General features: G+C 37.2%; 1 protein-coding gene across 1 annotated transcript; it reads left to right on the forward strand.

The window, feature by feature from the left end:
• The first annotated feature begins 941 nt into the window (after nucleotides 1-941).
• On the forward strand, nucleotides 942-19,563 carry LOC125614694 (putative vomeronasal receptor-like protein 4). Its single transcript, XM_048797607.1, has 4 exons — nucleotides 942-1,003; nucleotides 1,324-1,827; nucleotides 2,005-2,227; nucleotides 19,315-19,563. The coding sequence occupies exons 1-4, from the start codon at nucleotides 942-944 to the stop codon at nucleotides 19,561-19,563; spliced, it is 1,038 nt and encodes a 345-aa protein (XP_048653564.1).
• The last annotated feature ends 160 nt before the right edge of the window (nucleotides 19,564-19,723 follow it).

The following is a 19,723-nucleotide window of genomic DNA, read 5'->3' on the forward strand; positions in this document are numbered from 1 at the left end:
CAATGTGCTATTCACCATGTACATCTGAAAAATCAAGTGGAAGACAAATAATGTCAGTTCCCACTTCTAAGCAACTAAACTTCTCTTAGTACCTGACTGAATAATTTGTACAGGACTTTCCTAGTAAGGCATCCCCCATTACTACTGAGATAGCAGGGCTATTTTCTCTAATACAAAAGACTTATGAGAATGAAAACATACTGTGGTATTACTTACCAGAGATAAGAACTGTGAAGGACACCCTACCAGCTGTGTCCCTGTTTTCCTGGAAGAGATATGGAATGTGAAAACATCTATATTTATTGCATGTAGTAATTTGAAAGTTTGAAGAAATAACTGTACAATACTAACAGAATCCAAGGATCAAAGTTTGCCAAAGAAAACCAATCATGCATAGGCATTTCTTAAATATGGTAGGAAATCCTTAATATATCACATTTACACTCCACACTAAGATTAGAGACAAAAAGTTATGAACAGTATTACAGTGCTTCATATGTGTCAGACACCTATCTAATTACACACTCCAAAAATGCTGTAAGGAAAGTGTAAGCTGATTGCCATTTGCCCATGAAAGCAATTGAAACCTATGTGAAGTGAAAGTGTTCCCCCAGCTAATAAATGCTAGGACTTCAGATGAATAAAGGTCATGGGAGAAGAGGACAGAAATTACTAAATCCCTTAAAATTCTGCACTTGAATAAAGAAACCATGGGAGCAGGCTTGTTGGTATTATTTTCCTGAAGGATTCTGATTTCTGCTTATCCAAACTTTATATCCACAGCTTATGGTAAATAAATTTTATGTAAGCCACAGTGTTTCCGATATGGCACATGCAAGCCAGAGAAGGCAGCATCTTCACATAGAGAAAGCTGCAGGGAAGATTGAAAAGCAAGCAAAAGCTCACCATTAAATAACATGATTTATGCTACATCAGAAAACATGGTGTGTACAGGCTCAAAGAGTGGGGTGAAATCTCAGCACTTCCAAGTGATGAATGGAAGGTATGCAAAATCGTTCTTCAGAACAATGCATGATGCTTAAGGTGAAATTTATTCTTTACTTATTTTTTACTTACTTTTTCTTTTCTCTTTCAGAGATTTGCATGGAACCATGGCTTTATTCATGCTAAGCCAGCACTCTACCACGGAGCCACCACCAACCATCCATTTGAAATTAACGTTAAGACTAAGAGCCTACCCTACTCACAAAGATTTTTGTTGTTTTGTTAGATGATAATTCTAGAGATTGTAAGGGAAGGTAGAACTGGAAGCATGGCAATGAAAAAGGTGTTGCTCTCCACTGCCCCTGTTTTTCTCCCCAGATTCCCCATGAAGATGGACCCACATCTCAGTTATGTTGCCCTAAGAAAAGCCTTCTATCCCCAGGCTGGCATTGGGATCACAGCTAACACCTTACTGCTTTGCCTTCACATTGCCACAGTCTTTATGGGCCACAAGCCCAGGCTCACGGACCTCCCTGTCACTTACTTGACCCTAACCCACATCCTCATGCTCCTCACCATGGGCCTTTTAGTGTCTACAGACATTTGGGAAACACAGGACATTCCAGGTGACTTCAAATGCAAAGTACTTGTCTTCCTGCACAAGGTCATGAGGGGGCTGTCCATCTGTACCACCTGTGTCCTGAGTGTGCTTCAGGCCATCACCATCAGTCCCAGTGGCTCCTGGTTGGCCAACTTCAAACTGAAATCCACAAATCCCATTGTGGGGCTATTTGTCTTTTTATGGGCCCTTACTATGTCCCTCTCCAGCAACCTGCTCCTCTGCACTGTGGCCACACCCAATAAGACCCAGCCTGGTCTTCTGTTTCTCACTGACCACTGTTCCCTTCTGCTCATGAGCTACAGACACAGGAGCCTCTTTCTTGCTTTGATGGCATTGAGAGATCTCTTATTTCTGGGTCTTATGGTTCTTTCCAGTGCATACATGATAAATCTTTTGCATAGACATAAAAAATGAGCCATGTCTCTTCGTACCTCCAGGTTTTCTCCACAAAGATCCCCAGAAGAAAGGGCCACTTACACTATTCTGTTGCTCATCAGCTGCTTTGAGATCTTGTATTGTGTGGACTCCATCTTTTCACTGTTTGTAGGCATGACATGGACTGGTGACCCCATCCTGTTGTGTCTTCAAATGCTTGTGGCCAATGGCTATGGCACCATCAGTCCTTTGGTGCTGATAAGTGCTGACACACACATAATAAAAGTCATGCAAATCAAATGGAGAGAGAAAGTTTAGCTATGGCTAAACTGATGTAAAGCTACTTTGCCACCCTTATTAAAACAGTTTTCTTTAGTTCATAAAATTTTCCCTTTGAAGAAAAATTATTAGCATAGGAATATTCTTTTGTTAGAACAAAGTAATCTAAATACTTAGCAAATATCTTGGGAATAATATTCTTTGTATGTACATCTTGTTTTAAGTTATTTACATTAATTGTCACTATTCCTGGCCTCCTTAGCATATTATAAACTATTATAGTTTCCTTTTACTTTGGATCTCACAGGTTTACATTGGATCTATTTTCTTTCTTCCTGCATTGCTGTTCTTAAAGTTTCTTTCAGTGAAATTCTATTAGAAGCAACCTGATGCCTTTCTATCTTTTTTGTGTATAATAATATGTGCATGCTTATATCCAAGCTACTCAGGAGCCTAAAGCAGGAGAAATGCAATTTCAAGGGCACCCAGGGTGACTTAGTGAGATTCTGTCTCTAAGTAAAAATTAAAAGGGTAGGAGATGAAGCTCAGAGGTGGACCACCCAGGTGTTCATTCTCTATACCAAAACCACAACAACAATAAAAAAACCCACAAAACACCATGAGACTGCACTTCTTGACCAACAGAAAGGCTCCACTAAAAAAAAATAGAAATAATTGTTGGAAACCATGTGAAGAATTTGAAAGCCTCATACACTTACAGTAAGGATATAAGGTGATTCAGTGAGTATTGAAAAGAATATGATGATTGCTAAAAATGTGAAAATAAAATTACCATATCACCTACCGATTCCATTCTTAGCTACTTTCCCCAAAGAATTAAAACCAGATATTCAAACACTTGTGCATATATGTTAATAGCAGCACCATCTATACTAGGAAATAGATGAAAATCCAAATTTTCATCAAGAGAAGAATGGATGAACACATTTGTCTGTATGTATTTATATATGTGTGTATATATAGATAGATAGATAGATAGATAGATAGATATAGATATAGATATAGATATAGATATAGATATCCATATCTGAATAAGCACATGTACATATATATGAACAAATATATAACAATATATAACATCCATATACATGTTTGAATATTACTGTGTCATAACAAATGAAATACTGATACAGAGTACATTGTGAATATATATCTCAAAAATATTAAGCAAAGTAACCAAAATCAGATATGAAAAGTCATATATGCTATAACTACATTTACATAAATATCCAAAGATTGGAAATCACAGAATCAGAAAAGAGAAAGATGGTTGCCAGTGGTTGGGAGGGCATGAGAGGGTGAGCATTTGCTAACAGATACATGGTTTTCCTCCAGTGATTGAAATGTTTAGAACAAGGTAAATCTGGTAATTCTACCATAGCATCCTATGAGAATTTAACCTCAATAAAACGTAAGAAAAATCCCTGAAGACACAAAAGTCTATTCAACTAAATCTCAAGGTGATAGAGGAACTATGGAGTTACTGGCTCCCACAGAACTCTGCATCTCCAACCTGAAGCATAGAGGGTAACACTGGGTTCCAGAAATCGAGACCCAAGTATGTGTCAGGCACTCTCTTTGCTCATTAGTTACTTTGCTCTTATCGTTTGAGTATCTTGAGTTCTGTTTGGAAGAATCCTGATCTTACAGATGAGTGAACTGAGTCTGAGTGATGAGTGATTGTTCCAAGGTCACCTGCCATGTGTACCAAGGCTCTGATGATTAATATGTGTGATTTCCCATCTACTGTATTATATATAACAATATGAAGCCAGTCAGTGGTTGTTTCTAGAAGACAGAGGAAAAAAGAGGAAGAAATTACACAGGGCTGCCAGAAACATTCTGGGTGTATATCAATGTTAACTATCTTGATTGTGGTGATTGTTACATTGGTAAGTAGTTATGTCAAAACTTAACAAAATATGCATTAAATATGTATAGTTTATTGTATTTTAGTATTACCTAAATAAGGTTGTTAAAAAATTGAATGAAAAAATAAATAAATAAGCTGCTTAACAAATAAAAAATAGGGGATATACATTTGGTGAGTAAGCATAGGAAAAGATGCTCGATATTGTATGTCATTAAGGAATTACAAATTAAACACAACTCTAAGAATTTACAATATTTAAAGCTTGACAATATCAAGAGCTCTCAAGGTTGACGAACAAAAGGAATTCTCATACATTGCTGGTGGAGTCACAGAAATGTACCACCACTCTGGTAGACAGTTTGATGGCTTCTTAAAAACCAAAACATACAGTTCATATGGCCCAGGAGTCATATTCCTAGCTGTTAAACCAATGGAGTTGAAAGCTTCTATCCACACAAGAACCTACATGTAGATATCCATAGCTTCTCCATTCATGATTGCCAAGAACTGGAAGCAACTAAGATCATATACAGTAGCTACTTGCCTAATATTAATGAATACACTGAGACATCCACACATTGGAGTGTCATTCAGAAATTCAAAATAGAGGGCTGCAGTTGTGTCTCACCTAGCATGTGTGAGGCCCTGGGTTCAATCCTCAGCACCACATAAAAATAAATAAATAAAATAAAGGTATAAAAAAATTCAAAATAGAAGAAAAAAAGAAATGCACTACTAAACATGAAAAGATGTGGAATCACCAGGAGAAACACACTACCTAAAATCCTACATCTGTCTGTTTCCAACTCTATGACATTCTGGAATGTCAAAAGAATAGACAATAAAAACATTAAAGGTTGCCAGGAATACAGAGGGAGTAGAAGAGGATGAAGGGGGAAGTACAGGGACATTTGGAGTGGTAAATCTATTCTGTAAGATGCCATTATGGTGAAAACTAACATTATACTTTGTAGTGTTCACAGAACAGTAAAACAAATATTTTAATACATAATTAAATATTAAAATCAATAATTACTTTATACTATCAATATTTGTAAAATGTTTTGATTCTGTGATTACATCAAATATTTTTCAGTAATGCAAGATGTAAATCTTAGGAGAAACTCTGAATGGGGTGGGGCAGCAAAATGTGAACAGAGTTCTATATGCTTTGTTTTTCTGTAAATCTGTAACTCTTCCTAAAAATAAAGGCTATTGATCAAAACAATCAGAACAGCTGTGGGGTTTGCCTAAAGCCTACCATGCCCTGCCCTAGGATTGCTCCTTGACAATGAACAAAGGGGCCTTTGTACTGAGAATTAATGAGTTACAACAACCTTGCCTTTTTAGTATATTTCCCTGTGAGGTTTTGCTTGTCCTTTTTTGTCACTAAGTCAAGAAAATCTATTTTTGCAATTTTTATTCTCTTTATTATATAACAGTGAACCAGTACTTTACATCTATAAGATACTCATCCATCAATCAATAAGGGTTATGTATCCCTCTGCTCCATAAGTGATTCTTTCACTACTAAGGTAAAGATGCTCTAAAGAAATTTTGATACACTCATCCTTGAAAAAAAAATGATCTGAGATAGTTTTGTTTAAAAAGTTAACCTCACTTTTCTTTCAGAAAAGAAAATCTAATAACTTTAAATCAGAAAGTTGAACATCAATTTAAATTAAAAACAATAAAATTCAGAGAGATAAAACCACATGATAGTGTCAATCAGAAGTATCCACTTCAAAGGGTTTAAAATACGTTCATATTCTCTGTAACATTATCAAATTGATATACTTCTAGGAAGTTTAGTGCATGTGATAGTCTTGAACACATTCCCCTCTGAAAAAGGAACTTTCAGTAGCAAATCAGCTGTCAAAGATGCTGATTGCAATTATATCTTTATGATAACTTTCCATTGCTCAACATGATGTAGTTAGAAAATTGTTTTAAGTTATATAAAGAAGTCAAACCAACAATCATGACACTCTCTTACTAGATTAGGGTAAATAGGTCAATCATGGCCAGTACTCAATTGTGATAAAAGGGCCTTAAAAAGTGGAACAATTAAGAAACAAGGTTCCTCTGAATCACTGAAGATTTTGTGATTGCACTCTCTCTACACTATCAGGGATTGTACAGTAAAAGCAGACACAACTCTGTAGAACTGAATGCTATTTGAATCATTATTTGTCAGAGAACCATGAACCATGAGACACCATTACCTTGGTTTGTGACTGTCAACAACATCCAGTAAGAATGAAAACCTGTTGAAAATCCCCCTTCCTGTGCTGGGAATAGGCGGTCAATAGACGTGGGGAAGAAGTAATCAGTGGTATATTCATTCTTTGTTCATATCATATTTTTAAAATGCCTGCTGTAGAAAATGCTTGAAATTGTTCTAAGTAGGAGATTATGAATTTTAAAAGACTGCTTATAAGTCATTAAAACTATCTTTAAAAAGTTGTACAACAATTTTATTTAATAACCAGAGAGAACTATTTTTATCTGCCATTGAGCTAGGGGCTTATTAAATATTCATTTGCTGACACTATTTCCTCCCTCCCACTTATTTCCCCTGGAATTTGGAGTACTTCTTGGAAAGTGTGCCGAGTTAATTAAGGAAGGTATCCATCATTAATAACTCACAAGAACTACACACTGAGCAACCTTGTGGCCACCATAACTAATGTTACCTTGAGTAGAATAGCCACAAACAGCTAGGACACACTTTATAATTTATATTGAAAACAAATATCTGATACAGTATTTGCAGAATGCCCACAGATTGTTTTTCTAATTTTTCCTAATAAATTATAAGATTCAAACAGTAGACTCCTGAAATAATATAAAATAATATAGAAATTTCTTAAGATTGTATTCAACTTCTTCTGACTTATCTGATAATAAATAGTATGACCGTAGTTCACCTTAATGAAGTTCACTAAGACAAATATGGAGAATAAAGACAGAAACATGATATTCATTTCTAAATGCACATTATGATAAGAGGATTACCCTTGTGTACACACCGGGAAAAAAACTGCTTTATTCACTATAATTGTTCACTACATAAAACATCTTTCTCTTCCATGAAACTTGAAGGTTGCTTAAAACTAAGTTTCAGGAGGTAAACATTGCTAAGTCCACAGAAGAAGTATACTCTTTTTTAACAGTTCCATTCCATTCTTGTTCTGTTTTTCAAACTGGAATTAAATTTAGACCATAAGTAATTTCAAGTAGGCTACTAAATGGCCCCCAGAGATGAATAACTGTCAATCATTATTAATGTGGCTTTGGAAGACTGGTCCCTGAGTGAAAGGTCTTAATCCCACAACCACAGTGCTGAAATTTCAAGCAGTGTCTGGAAAGTATGGATTGACCAAAGGTCATGCTAGAATCTGTTTGCATTCATGAGAACACAAAGAAAATGGCATGAGATTGGCACCAAAATGGATATGAAGACCAGTGGTGCACAAGAGAGGACACAGAGACAATCTCACATAAATACAGTTATCTCACACTAGACAAAGGCACCAAAAACATTCACTGGGGAAAAGAGAGCCTCTTCCAACAAACAGTGCCAGGAAACCTGGCAATCCATACCTACCAAGAAGAAATGAAAATCCTCTTTCTCACCATACACAAAAATCAACTCAAAGTAGATCAAAGACGCAGGCACTAGGACAGAGACGCTGTGCCTAACACTGGTCAATGTAGGCCCAAATCTCCACTGTGTCAGCTTAGCAATGCACTTCCTTAATGAGCCTGCTAAAACACATGAAGTAAAATCAAGAATCAATAAATGGGATGGATTCAAACCACAAAGCTTTTTCATGGCAAATGACACAATCAAGAAGGTTAAGAGACAGCTTTCAGAAAGGGAAATCATCCTTACCACACACACACACACACACCTCAGATTGTGCTTTACTCTCCAGGATACATTAAAAACTCACAATACTTAATATTGTATCTACGTATCTGTTGTGGTGACAGTACTGTTTCTGATTAATTCTACTATGCTCTCAACCACTTGTCCCTTCCCCTCCCTGAGCTCACTTCTGTCTAATCCAAAATACCTCTATTCTCCCCCACCCCCAATTTTGAGTAGTTGGCCAACTGTGTTCATTTTTATCTGATATTACTTGAATATCAGATAACATTCAGCCTTTTGATCTTTGGAATTGGCTTAGTTTCCTTAGCCTAATATTCTTAAGCTCCATTCATATACTGGCAAGTGCCATAACTTGACTATTCTTTAAGGGTCAATAATTCTCCTTCTGCTTATATTCATCTATTCAAGGGCACCTACTTTGACTCATGGATTGGAACTTGTAAACTGAGCTTCTATAAACATTAATGAGGCTGTGTCACTGTAGTATATTGATTTTATGTCATATAAACCAAGAAGTACGCTGACTGGGTCAAATGGTGGTTCTATTCAAAGTTTTCTTTGGAATCTCTATACTGTATTCCATAGTGCTTGCACCAATTTGCAGTCCCACCAGCAATATATGTGTGTACACTTTCCCCATTCTCAACAACATTTACTGTTGCTTTTATCCTGATGATTGCCATTCTGACCAAAGTGAGATGGAATTTCAGGGTCGTTTTAATTTGCATTTCTCTAATGGATATTTTTTCATATACGTGTTAATCAATTTTATTTCTTCTTCTGTGAAGCGTCTGTTCATCTTTTCCTATTTATTGATTTAATTATTTGTTTTGGGTGTGACTGGATTTCAAGTGTAGAATAAACTGTTACTAAAAACAAATTAACAGGTTTTTCACCCCATATCTAAGATTGATTATGCTAAAGGCAAAGGGATTTGCTAAGGGGATCCATTGTAGATCTAAATAAGATTATTGTCAGTAGAATTAGTTCCTGAAATGGAGCCCAAATACAATATTTCTGTTCAACTACAAAATGTCATAATGCCACTTTTGAGTAGTTGGCCAACTGTGTTAGTTTTTATGATGTGAGGCCCCTAAATTCCATTTACCAGCTCAAAAAGTGAGCTTAAAAACAAAACCAAATTACACGTCAATGAAGGTGAGTGACATTTTTTGGCACCTAAAAGTATAAATGTTATAGATAATGTTTTAAATGGTTACTAACATGTTGCAGGGTTAGATGTTCATATTAAAACAATTTAACTTTAAAACTAAATATATGGAAGAACAAGAAAACCCAGGTGCAGGTGCCCTCTGCCCTGTTTTGGTAGACAAAGGACTTTGAACTTCTCAATGCAAGAAATCTGAAACAAACAACTAACACAGTTGGCCAATTACTCAGATTTCATATTTTCTTCAAGGACTAGAATTATCAGAGAAATACCTGGATTTTTTTAGTAGAAAAAATAAGGATGAAGATTGAATGGGGGGATGTTCCTGGAAAGAGTTGTTACCAGGTTATTCTACCTCATTTGCCTTGAGGATATCAGAAGCAACCACTGTACATTTTCTCACCTTAGGTGCTTTTCTAATGAATGTGGTTTTGCTACTCATTCTCCCTTCTTCTCCAGATTGTTTCCCCACTTCTGAAACACAGCAAAACTAATGGAATGAAATGTTCTCTGTGGTTTTCATAGACAGTATAAATACAATCAGTCTCATATCTGTGTGGCATTTTGCAACCAACATTTTGCAACCCAAACCCTCATAAAAGGTGGGGTGGGGGCTGTTAAGAAGTCCACAAGCAGAATTCTATCAGGTTTAGTCACTACTAAGCTCTCATATTAACAGACAAGAGATAAAATATTGAATGCACCCAGTTTCAGGGAGGGATTCAATTATTTAAGGGACAAGGAGACATACCTAATACCTCCAGAGCTCTCCAATGTCATCAGTTCTTTCAAAGCAAACAGGTTCCAAGTCTTCATCCAGGCAGCAATTGACAGAACAGAGCCCACAGGCTCCACCTAATCACAAAGATTCTTTTCTTGTTCATGGTCTTCAGGAATTGTCACCTGGCTAGAAAATGTCACATGTGCTAAAGGAAGAGCAAGAGACAGAAATCACAAATCTGTCAACAGTTCTTAAGAATGACAGCTGCCATGACACTCAAATAAATTCTGTAACAAGAGCTGACTTTGGGGAAGCCACATTTGGTTGCCCTCTTTAGAAGGAATCTCCTACACAGGATGGGGCAGCACTGTGCCTGCAAGACCCAGAGCTGAGGAGCACCCTGGTGTCATCTTCCTCTCTTTCCAGAAGCACCTGTCTGATCCTTCAACTGCAATATGGAAGTTAATCTGACTTTCTGCTGTAATAAAAGAAATATAAATTATGAAACTACAAGCAACACAACAGCCCATAGGCAGACACTGTTTGTCCCCACCTCCTTTTATTCAACACCCGACTCATTGGCACCAATTCTCCCTCTTTTAACTGGAAGAAAATGTGGGTTGAATGTGCTTTGGGATGAAAAGAAAAATCATCTAAAACTTCTGTGCTTAACAGGTGCTATTGTGGGCAGTGTCCTTTTATTCCCTCTGGAGACAGAATAGTCTTCTGATCTCCTGTGCTCCTCTACTCTCTGCATTCAATTTTAACTTCCTGCTTTTCCCTTAAAGGGAAAATCTTCTACTACTGATGCAAAACTGTCAACAACTCCCAAGCAAGCTTGTTACAAATGCCTAAATGCAATGCCTACATTTCAGGGATCTGCTCAAACAGCTGATCCTATGCCCTTCTCTACCTCCTTCCCACCTCATGTACTAGATACTTGGATCTACACTACTGGCAAAAATTTACTTTAAAATCCCCATGCATGTTTTAAACTGCTTTTTAGCTAGAGTGAAGCTGGCTTTACTTTAACTACCTTTAAATATAGTTAAAAATATAGCTTTGTTTTAGAAAATCGCTTTACTCCATCAGGTAGATACCTGTACAATATAGGGTCTGAATTATATAAAAACATAGTAAGCACACAATGGAGAACTTATGAGCTCCACATCTCCTAATTGAAGAATGAAAGAAAAGAGAATAAAAGGTGAAGTCCTATGTGTATGTGTGTGTGTGTGTGTGTGTTCCCCTTCAGTAATAAAAAGGAACTTTTGGGAGGATTGGTACCAGGGATTGAACTCAGGGCACTTAACCACTGAACCACATCTCATTATTATTTATTTTTTATCTTCATAAAGGACCTCATTAAGTTTCTTAGGGCTTCACTAAGTTCCTGAAGCTGGCTTTCAACTTGTGATTCTTCTGCCTCAACATCCTGAGCGACTGGGATTATAGGTGAGGGCCACAGCACTGAGAAGACTGTTTTTACTTTTTGATGTGGTTCTGTCAAAGTTATTCGTCAAAATATTACTAATCTTTCAACAAACACATCAAGATGACCTACTCAGGTAGTTCTTATTTTAATGAGTTGCTATTTAATTTTGCTCTGAATTCTCTTCTCACTTTCCTCTTGCAACACTTCACAAAAACCTTTATTAAACTAGTGTCTGTACCCACAGATTACCACCCAAAAGAAGTCCTTTTGTCACCAAGTACTTTTCCTTTTGTCTAATGTTATCTTCTCCTAGAGAAAGCAGTGTTCTTTTTTCAATTACCTAAATGTATCTTCTTTCATATTTCAAAGGAATTAGTTTCCCATTCTATCCCTCCAAAAACTTTGGTAATAGAAGGACCCCTTGGACCTTGATGCTTATGAACAGGACATCTCATATACAATCATCCAGTTTCTATTAAACCATTGTTTATTTGGTGTTGGAGAAGGCAGGCAGGTGTTTTCCAGTTAATGAATCACTGGACCACAAGGAGCTACATCTGAATCTGAGAGACAGCTTCATTTCACCCAGACATACAATTTAAGTTGGGTGCAGTAGCTAGATGGGTCTGTGGTCATCTTCATTGGGGTAGAAATAAGCATATCAATTCAAGAGAAGAATTAACATGGAATTTAAATGGCTAGACAAGTAGCAAACACTACTAGATACTCATTAAAATGTTTTCTCCTCCTCCTATAATACCATACATATATCTCTTTGGAATGGGGCTTCCTAAAGAGGAACTGTATTTTTCTGGTTGTTCTTGAAGCTATGTGTAAATTTATGATTAAGTTTTCATAAGAAGAGTAAATATGAGCAACAACTATCTAACTTTTTAAAATAAAATGGCTTGATCTGGTCTTCCACTCTTTCTCCTTTTTTTGTAGTTTGGAATGTTGATAACCAGATAGAATTCCAGAAGCCACATATTGAAGTTGGCAAGTTTGACATAGTCAGAGACCTCCATGAAAAACAGGACCCTTTGGACCTAGCGATAAACACCTCTCAAGTAAAATAAGACAACTAGCTCTTAGTTTTATGGGATTAACAGTTGTACTAAAAAATTAGGAGTTAAAAGTACACCAGTCCTCAAGTCTATGGGAGTGAATAATACCAGGAGATCAAAAGCTAGGAAAGTCAGCTCAGCCTCCTGAGACTATGGAGTCAGCATAATAGTCCAGCTCAGGCCAGACAAAGATAGGTCTGCACTATTTTAAAAATATTAATATCAGATTAAAAAATTATGAAAAAATGTTCAACATCTCTAGCAATTAGAGAAATGCAAATTAAAGCTACACTGAGAGTTCATCTTACTCCAGTCATAATATTAATTATCACAAATACAAGTAACAGTAAATGTTGGCAAGGATGTGGAACAAAAAGGTGCACTCATGCATTGCTGGTGGGACTACAAATGGGTGCAACCACTCTGGAAAGCAGGAATCTGGAGATTTCTAAGAGAAGTTGGAATGGAACCACCATTGGACCCTGTCATTCCACTACTCAGTTTACACCCAAAGGACTTAAATTAAGCACACTACAGTGACACAGCCACATCAATGTTTATAGCAGCTCAATTCTTGTTAGCTCAGCTATGGAAGCAATTAGGTGCCCTTCACCAGATGAATGGATAAAGAAACTGTGGTGTATATACACAATGGAGTATTACTCAGCCATAAAGAAGAATGAAATTATGGCATTTGCTGGTAAATGGATAGATACTATCATGCTGTGTGAAATAGGCCCCCAAATGAAAGGCAGAATGTTCTCTCTGATATAAAGGTACTAAGACAAAATAAGGCATGGGGAGGGAAGAACAGAAGTAATTTAGATTCAACAAAGGGGAATGAAGCAAAAGGAGGGTGATGAGAATAGGTAAGACAGTAAATGAAATGGACATGACCTTCCTATGTTCATATGTAAATATATGACTTGTGTAACTCAACATCATGTACAACCACAAGAATGGGAATTATACTCCATGTATGTATAATATGCCAAAATACATTCTACTGTCATTTATAACTAAAAAGAATATATAAAAATTAAATTAAAAAATATTTATAGCAGTGACTTTCCCAGATAATAAGTGCAACTCTGGGTGGTGAGGGGCAAACACTTGTGCAGAATAGTCATTTAATTAATCAACAGTTATATTTACCTTATTTGCATAGTAAAATGCACACCACAGCAGAAGACCTAAGGTAGAGACTTAAGCTGGAAATGAGATATGAGATATGGGGACACATGAAGAGACATGATGAAGAAGGATGCAGAGACATTGAAGTTCCATCTCTACAGGTGATGAAATTAAGAGACACGCACATATATCTATATGCATGCAGATATTTTTTGAAAATGATATGAATTAATACTTACATGGAGGTTTAGGAAAGATTTTAATCACCATGACACTTAATTGGTTTGTACAGGTTTCATGGAAGGGGGTAGGAACAGTGTAAGCAGGCACATTTAAAGCTTCAACTCATACATCATATCTATTCGAATTCCAAAACAAAGCACACGGGCACTGCCCATTCAGAGACAAAGAAAGTCACATGACTAAGTGTCAGGATGCACAGTAATCCCATAGGGGAGAAAGTGGATAGCTGGGAATAGAAATACAATCTACCAAAGTCGGCTATCCATGACCTATAATTGAGAAGATATAGCACACTCTGTTTCTGTTTTCCTTCAAATAGCATATCTATGGGCCATGCAAATGGGGAAATCACTTTGCCTGTGGACTTCTCAAGCTAATGAGATCACCATGCAACCTCAACTATGAAAGATGACTCTTGATCTCTGGAGTCATTACTGATGAGACACAGACAGTTGGGTGATTTCCATGTTCATTTCCATCTAATGTTTTTTGGTCCTCCGCAATATCCTGGAAATTCAAATTTGTGTTTAGTTTCTTATTTTAAAAAATGTAGTTTAATTTAGTGTTCATGAGCCAGCTACCAATGTCCTCACTATGAATTACAATGCATCATGGGCCTTTCAGAAGAATTCTCAGATTGTTTAAGCCTTTTGATGTTGAAGAACATTTTTGAGCATTTGGGAGTATCAAAATAGGGAACATCCTTGGCTTAATACTACAACTGTACTTCAGCAATAGAGATATATGTGCAATAGGCATGTTCATTTTTAAAACCTAATCCCAGGCTTTGCCAAGTTAGGGTATAAGATGGCTTTGAATTTTTATCAACCCAGAAGAAGCTGAAGGTCACAGAGAGTTCTTCGGATTTCAATGTAGGCTGAAACATAAGGATCATTGAGGCTTCATGTAATTATAGTATTGAGATAACATGTTACCTATGTGAAAATTTGTCAGAAAAGTTAAGCACTAGTAATCTCAAAAGTTTCAGGGACTAGCTAGATGGATTGCATAAAGGTTTTTGGGAAAGACAGAGAACAAAAAGTAAAATTGTGATTAATTTACAAAAGTATTCAATTATAAAGGGAAAAAAAAAGCTGGGCATGATGGCACATTCTTGTTATCATAGCTACTCAGGAGGCTAATGCAGGAGGATCGTGAATTTAAGGTCAGCTTTGGCAACTTAGCCAGATTCCCCCACTTCCAAGTAAAATAAAATAAAAAGAGATGGGGGTGTAGCTCAGTAGGAGAGTACTTGCCTAACATCTGCAAGACCTTGGGTTCAATCCCAGTACCAAAAACAAACAAAAAAAAGGAAAATAAGATCTGTTTTGTCAGACAAGATACATAGGAAAATTTCAGGGAAGAGCTATCTACAATCTCTGACCTGTGTCCTCAAATATTTATTTGATAATATTTCATAGTGTGCCCTTACCTTTGGAATTGAAAGAGAATAAAAATTCTCAGAGGTAACTGGGCAAGAGTTCTGTGAAGCACTTCTTGCTATAACTGGAAGAAAAAGAACATACGTTATGCATCTTAACTGGTTGTCTGTTTTAACTTCTGGGTGCCTCAATATCTTTATATGACTCAGGGAAGAAACAATTTAAATCACGATCTCTGAAGTACCATATTTTATGTATAAAAATTGAAAAATATGGCAAAAGAAATAATTAAAATCTAGTAAATGAGAAAAGGAAGTAATGAAGAATGAGCAGAAAGATCAATAAATAAAAAACAGAAAAAAATAGAGAAAAATAAACTAATTAAATGCTGGTTCTTGGGCTGGGGTATAGCTCAGTGTTACAGTGTGTGTTTAGCATGTGTAAGGCCCTGGCTTGATCCCAAGCACCAAAAAAAAAAACACTGGTTCTTTGAGGAGACAGACAAAAGTGGTAAAACTCCGGTTGGGCTGATGAGGAAAAAAAAGAGAATATACATATTACCAGTATCAGTAAAGAAAAGATGATATCACCATAGTTTGTAGAGATATGAAAAGAACATATAGTGAAATATAATTTTGACTATTTTATAGATGAATTGAAACCAAATAATGTAATAACACTTCTCTTGTCCATGTTAGTTGAATATCTCTTCAATCTAAATCAAGGTAATATATTTAGGGATTTAAAAAAATATATAACAGCTGTTTGCTGAAAAGCAGTCCTGTGGCCAATGGTTGATTGTAGGCAAGAAACTAAAGGAAAAATAAAGGTGTTATTTTCCCTGGCCATGAGAGCAATGAGTTGTGTTTATTATGCTACATTTTTATTTAAAAAAAATATGGTGGGAAAAACAAGCTACTCCTTCAAAAGCTTAATTCTCAATATTAAGAAAATTCAATCCCTGAATTTTTAGAGAAAAAAAGAACAATGTGGAATGGCAAGCAACTAGTTTGTGGTCAGGGCAGAGCAAGGACCCAGACTCGAGTTAGGAAACTGATTCTGACAACCTGCTCAACCACAGGCTTACCCTTGCATCATTCACCTGTAAAAAGAAATGGTAATGGTACTTTTCTTATGATTGTAGGTTAAATGAGAATCTATGAGTTATTATTCAGTATATATTTGATAATATTTTGCACACGGTTTCATTTTCCCCATTTGAAGAACTCAAGGAAATGATTAAGGTTCATATGCAGATAAGAAGCTACTTAAAGCTTTTGCATTTCTAAAGTGAATCTAACTTGCCCACTCCATCTTCTTTGAGAATTACAAATATATTTTTTTCTCATTAGACAAATTCAAGTGAATTTCCCTGCATTCATAATTCTTTTAAAGCTGTTAGCTTTTCAGTGATGAAGGTTGGCTCTTCAGTTTTGTTCAGTCTTAAACTTTCTAATGATGTGTTGGGTAAACAATACATGAATAAATAATATTAACTCATGTTATTTTTTTTTAAATATTTACTTATTTATTTATTTTAGTTTTAGGCGGACACAACATCTTTGTTTGTATGTGGTGCTGAGGATCGAACCCGGGCTGCACGCACGCCAGGCGAGCGCGCTACCACTTGAGCCACATCCCCAGCCCCTTAACTCATGTTAAATGCCTTGAAATTTGCACAGTGTTTCCATGGTGTGTACACACTGTTTTCCCTGTTATGACAGGTATTGTGGAATGTGCAGTTTGCTCTTGTTGGAGGCTTCCTGTTGCTTTAGCTTTAAGGTTATAGGAGGATAATGAGGTGCAGAATGTTGAGTGATATAAAGTTCTGTAATAGAGACCACTGGTATATCAGCTTCCTCTTCCTGGAGTACCCTCTCCTCCCAGCCTCTCCATCCATTAGCCATCTTATTCATTAGGACTTAGCTCCAGCACTTATGTCCTCTGGAATCCAGCATTGTTGTCCTTGCCCAATGTAACGCTCACCCCTACACCCCCTGCTTCCACAGCATTTTGCTCCGCTAATATGCTTTACACGCTGTGTCATGGTTGTCTGTCTTCTGTCTTTCTAACAAATTATAGAATGAGAAAATAGGTCTTACTCATCTCCATACCCAGTCCCCAGCAAAACTCCCAGATGAAGGTGCTCAGGGAAATTGTGTTGGATAGGAAGGGTTTGAGTTCAATGCATTAAGTTCAGAGAATGAGAATATATGGTTTATCCTAACAAAGGTATTTTTCTTTCACATTCCAGCCTCTTCCAGGTGTGTGTGTGTGTGTGTATGTTTCCACTACAGAAACATTTAAAGCACAAGAATGAGTTCAGTGGATTCCTTAGTGCTCTTGACACTGTTTGCAGCATGGCTTGGTGCTGAATAGATCCAGAAGTTTTGTGGAACCCTGGAATACACCATAGATTTCCATTTCCACTGCCCATATCAAGAGCAAGAAAATCTTGCACTTTTGTGTTACATATACTGGCCAAGTGGCTACACACACAGTTCAATTTGAATGTCTTCACAAAGCCAATCCAGCAAAGCTACAATAAATTAGATGTTGAAGATGAAATAGCAGTTTTTTAAAATTAAGAGTAGCATTTTTAAAGGAGCAATGGTCTCCTTCCCTAATCTTTACTGTAGAACAGCATGAAAAATTTAGGCTCTGCTGCAGTGTGTTAGGCACCTCTGTGATTTCCTGCTTTCTAGCTACTGGGCTTAGATATCATGAGTTGGTATTGGCTCATATTGAGGAAAAAATAAGAAAATCACATAATGAGACATATATATCAAAGTATAACCTACCTGATCAATAGATGACAATTTCTTTTCAAGAAGTACTCTTGAACCTGAATGTAAAATCTTATAGAAGACAAATCATGAATGTATTTTGATGTCCTATAAATGGTATTGAGTAGAGAGCACATTTAAGTATGAGACTGAGAGCTGAAGCTTAGCTGTAAAGACCAGATTCTGTATTTATTCAAATAGAAAAGACCTACAAAGGCCTGGACTGTTTGAAGGTCTGGGTTGGGCATATTTGTTCATTCTCCCTGTCCACATCTCTTAGTCTATGATAGAGCCATTAGAGAGCAAGGTGACATAGCCCGTCTCCTCATTAATTCCTGAAATTCAAGTGCATCAGATGCTGCTGCAAAGCGGCAGAAGTGCTGATGTGTAAACTTGATAAGGGAAACTCCTGAAGTAGATTGATGTTTACAGAATTTGTAAATGGGCAGGATAACAGTGAAGAACCATTTCTCTATTTAACTAACTGAATCTCAGCTTTAAAATGCATTGTCTGTCTCATTATTTAACTCTCATTATCAAAATTGTAAACCAAAGGTATCCCATTCATCATAAATAATCAGAAGCTTTGTCACTGTTGTGACTAAAAGGTCTGACCAGTACAATTTTAGAGGAGGAATAGTTTATTTAGGGGTTCATTGATTCAGAGGCCTCAGTCCATAGGCAGCCAGCTCCATTACTTGGGGTTCAAGGTAAGGCTGAACATCCTGGTGGAAGAGTGTAGCAGAGGAGAGCAGATATAGACTTGCTAATTTAATAATTAACTTAATATTTTTTATATTATCACATGATAATCAGGAAGCATAGAGAGACTTCACTCACCAGATGCAAAATATATACCCAAAAGTCACGCCCCAAATAACCCAGTTCCTCCATCCACACTCTACCCACCTTCTGTTAATTAATTAAGTTAATTCCCATCAGGGGACTAATTCACCCATTGGGTTTAGCCTTTCATAACCCAGTCATTTCTCCTCTAAACCTTCTTGCATTGTCTCACATATAGGATTTTGGGAAACACCTCACATCCAAACTATAACATCTCCTTTGTTCTAAGAATTTGGGGCCTTAAAATGCAATCAGTGTCCTTAGGGGTAGAAGGGGTGGATGGAAGAAAAGAGGCAATCTGGTTACTTTGTTTGTTTGTTTGTTTTTAAAGTGAACTTACAACCAGTATTTGAAAATTTAATGATGTAAGCCAGTGAGCACTCATAAAGTAAGTGGCCTTATTAAGAATGAAAAATTGAACCTGATTTTATAAGTTTTTTGTCTAAAAATTTAAACAGATTTTGCTTTCTGATTGCTGTCTTGATGGCTCTGTCTACATTGTCTGGAAGCTGCATCTAGAGGTTGGAGCTGGGCTGCGTGCCGAGCCCTGTCTTCCGAAGGCTGGACCGCGGCCTCGAGCGCCTTGGTCGCCTGTTCGCCTCTGCACCTTCGGGCAGAGCCTGCTCTGGGGTCATTCTGCATCCCCCTGCAAGAGGACCCGTGCTCCGGAGGAGGGGGCCGGAGACCCGCAGCGGCAGACGCTTGGGCCCTGGGGGCCAGGCACCGGGCAGAGGAGCGGCAGAGGCCGCGGCGGCGCGGCGCCCGTGAGCGCGGCCCAGACACAGAGGCGACGGCGGCAGGGTTTCATTTCTAGAAATCTGGACTGGAAACAGAAGCAGCAGTTTGTATAATCCCAAGAACTTGCTTATGCCAGGAAGCTATAAGGGTAACATGAATATCATTGAGGAGATCTAACATGGCGGCGGGC

This window comes from Marmota marmota, unplaced genomic scaffold, assembly GCF_001458135.2.
Source record: "Marmota marmota marmota unplaced genomic scaffold, marMar, whole genome shotgun sequence".
Lineage (NCBI taxonomy): Eukaryota > Metazoa > Chordata > Mammalia > Rodentia > Sciuridae > Marmota > Marmota marmota.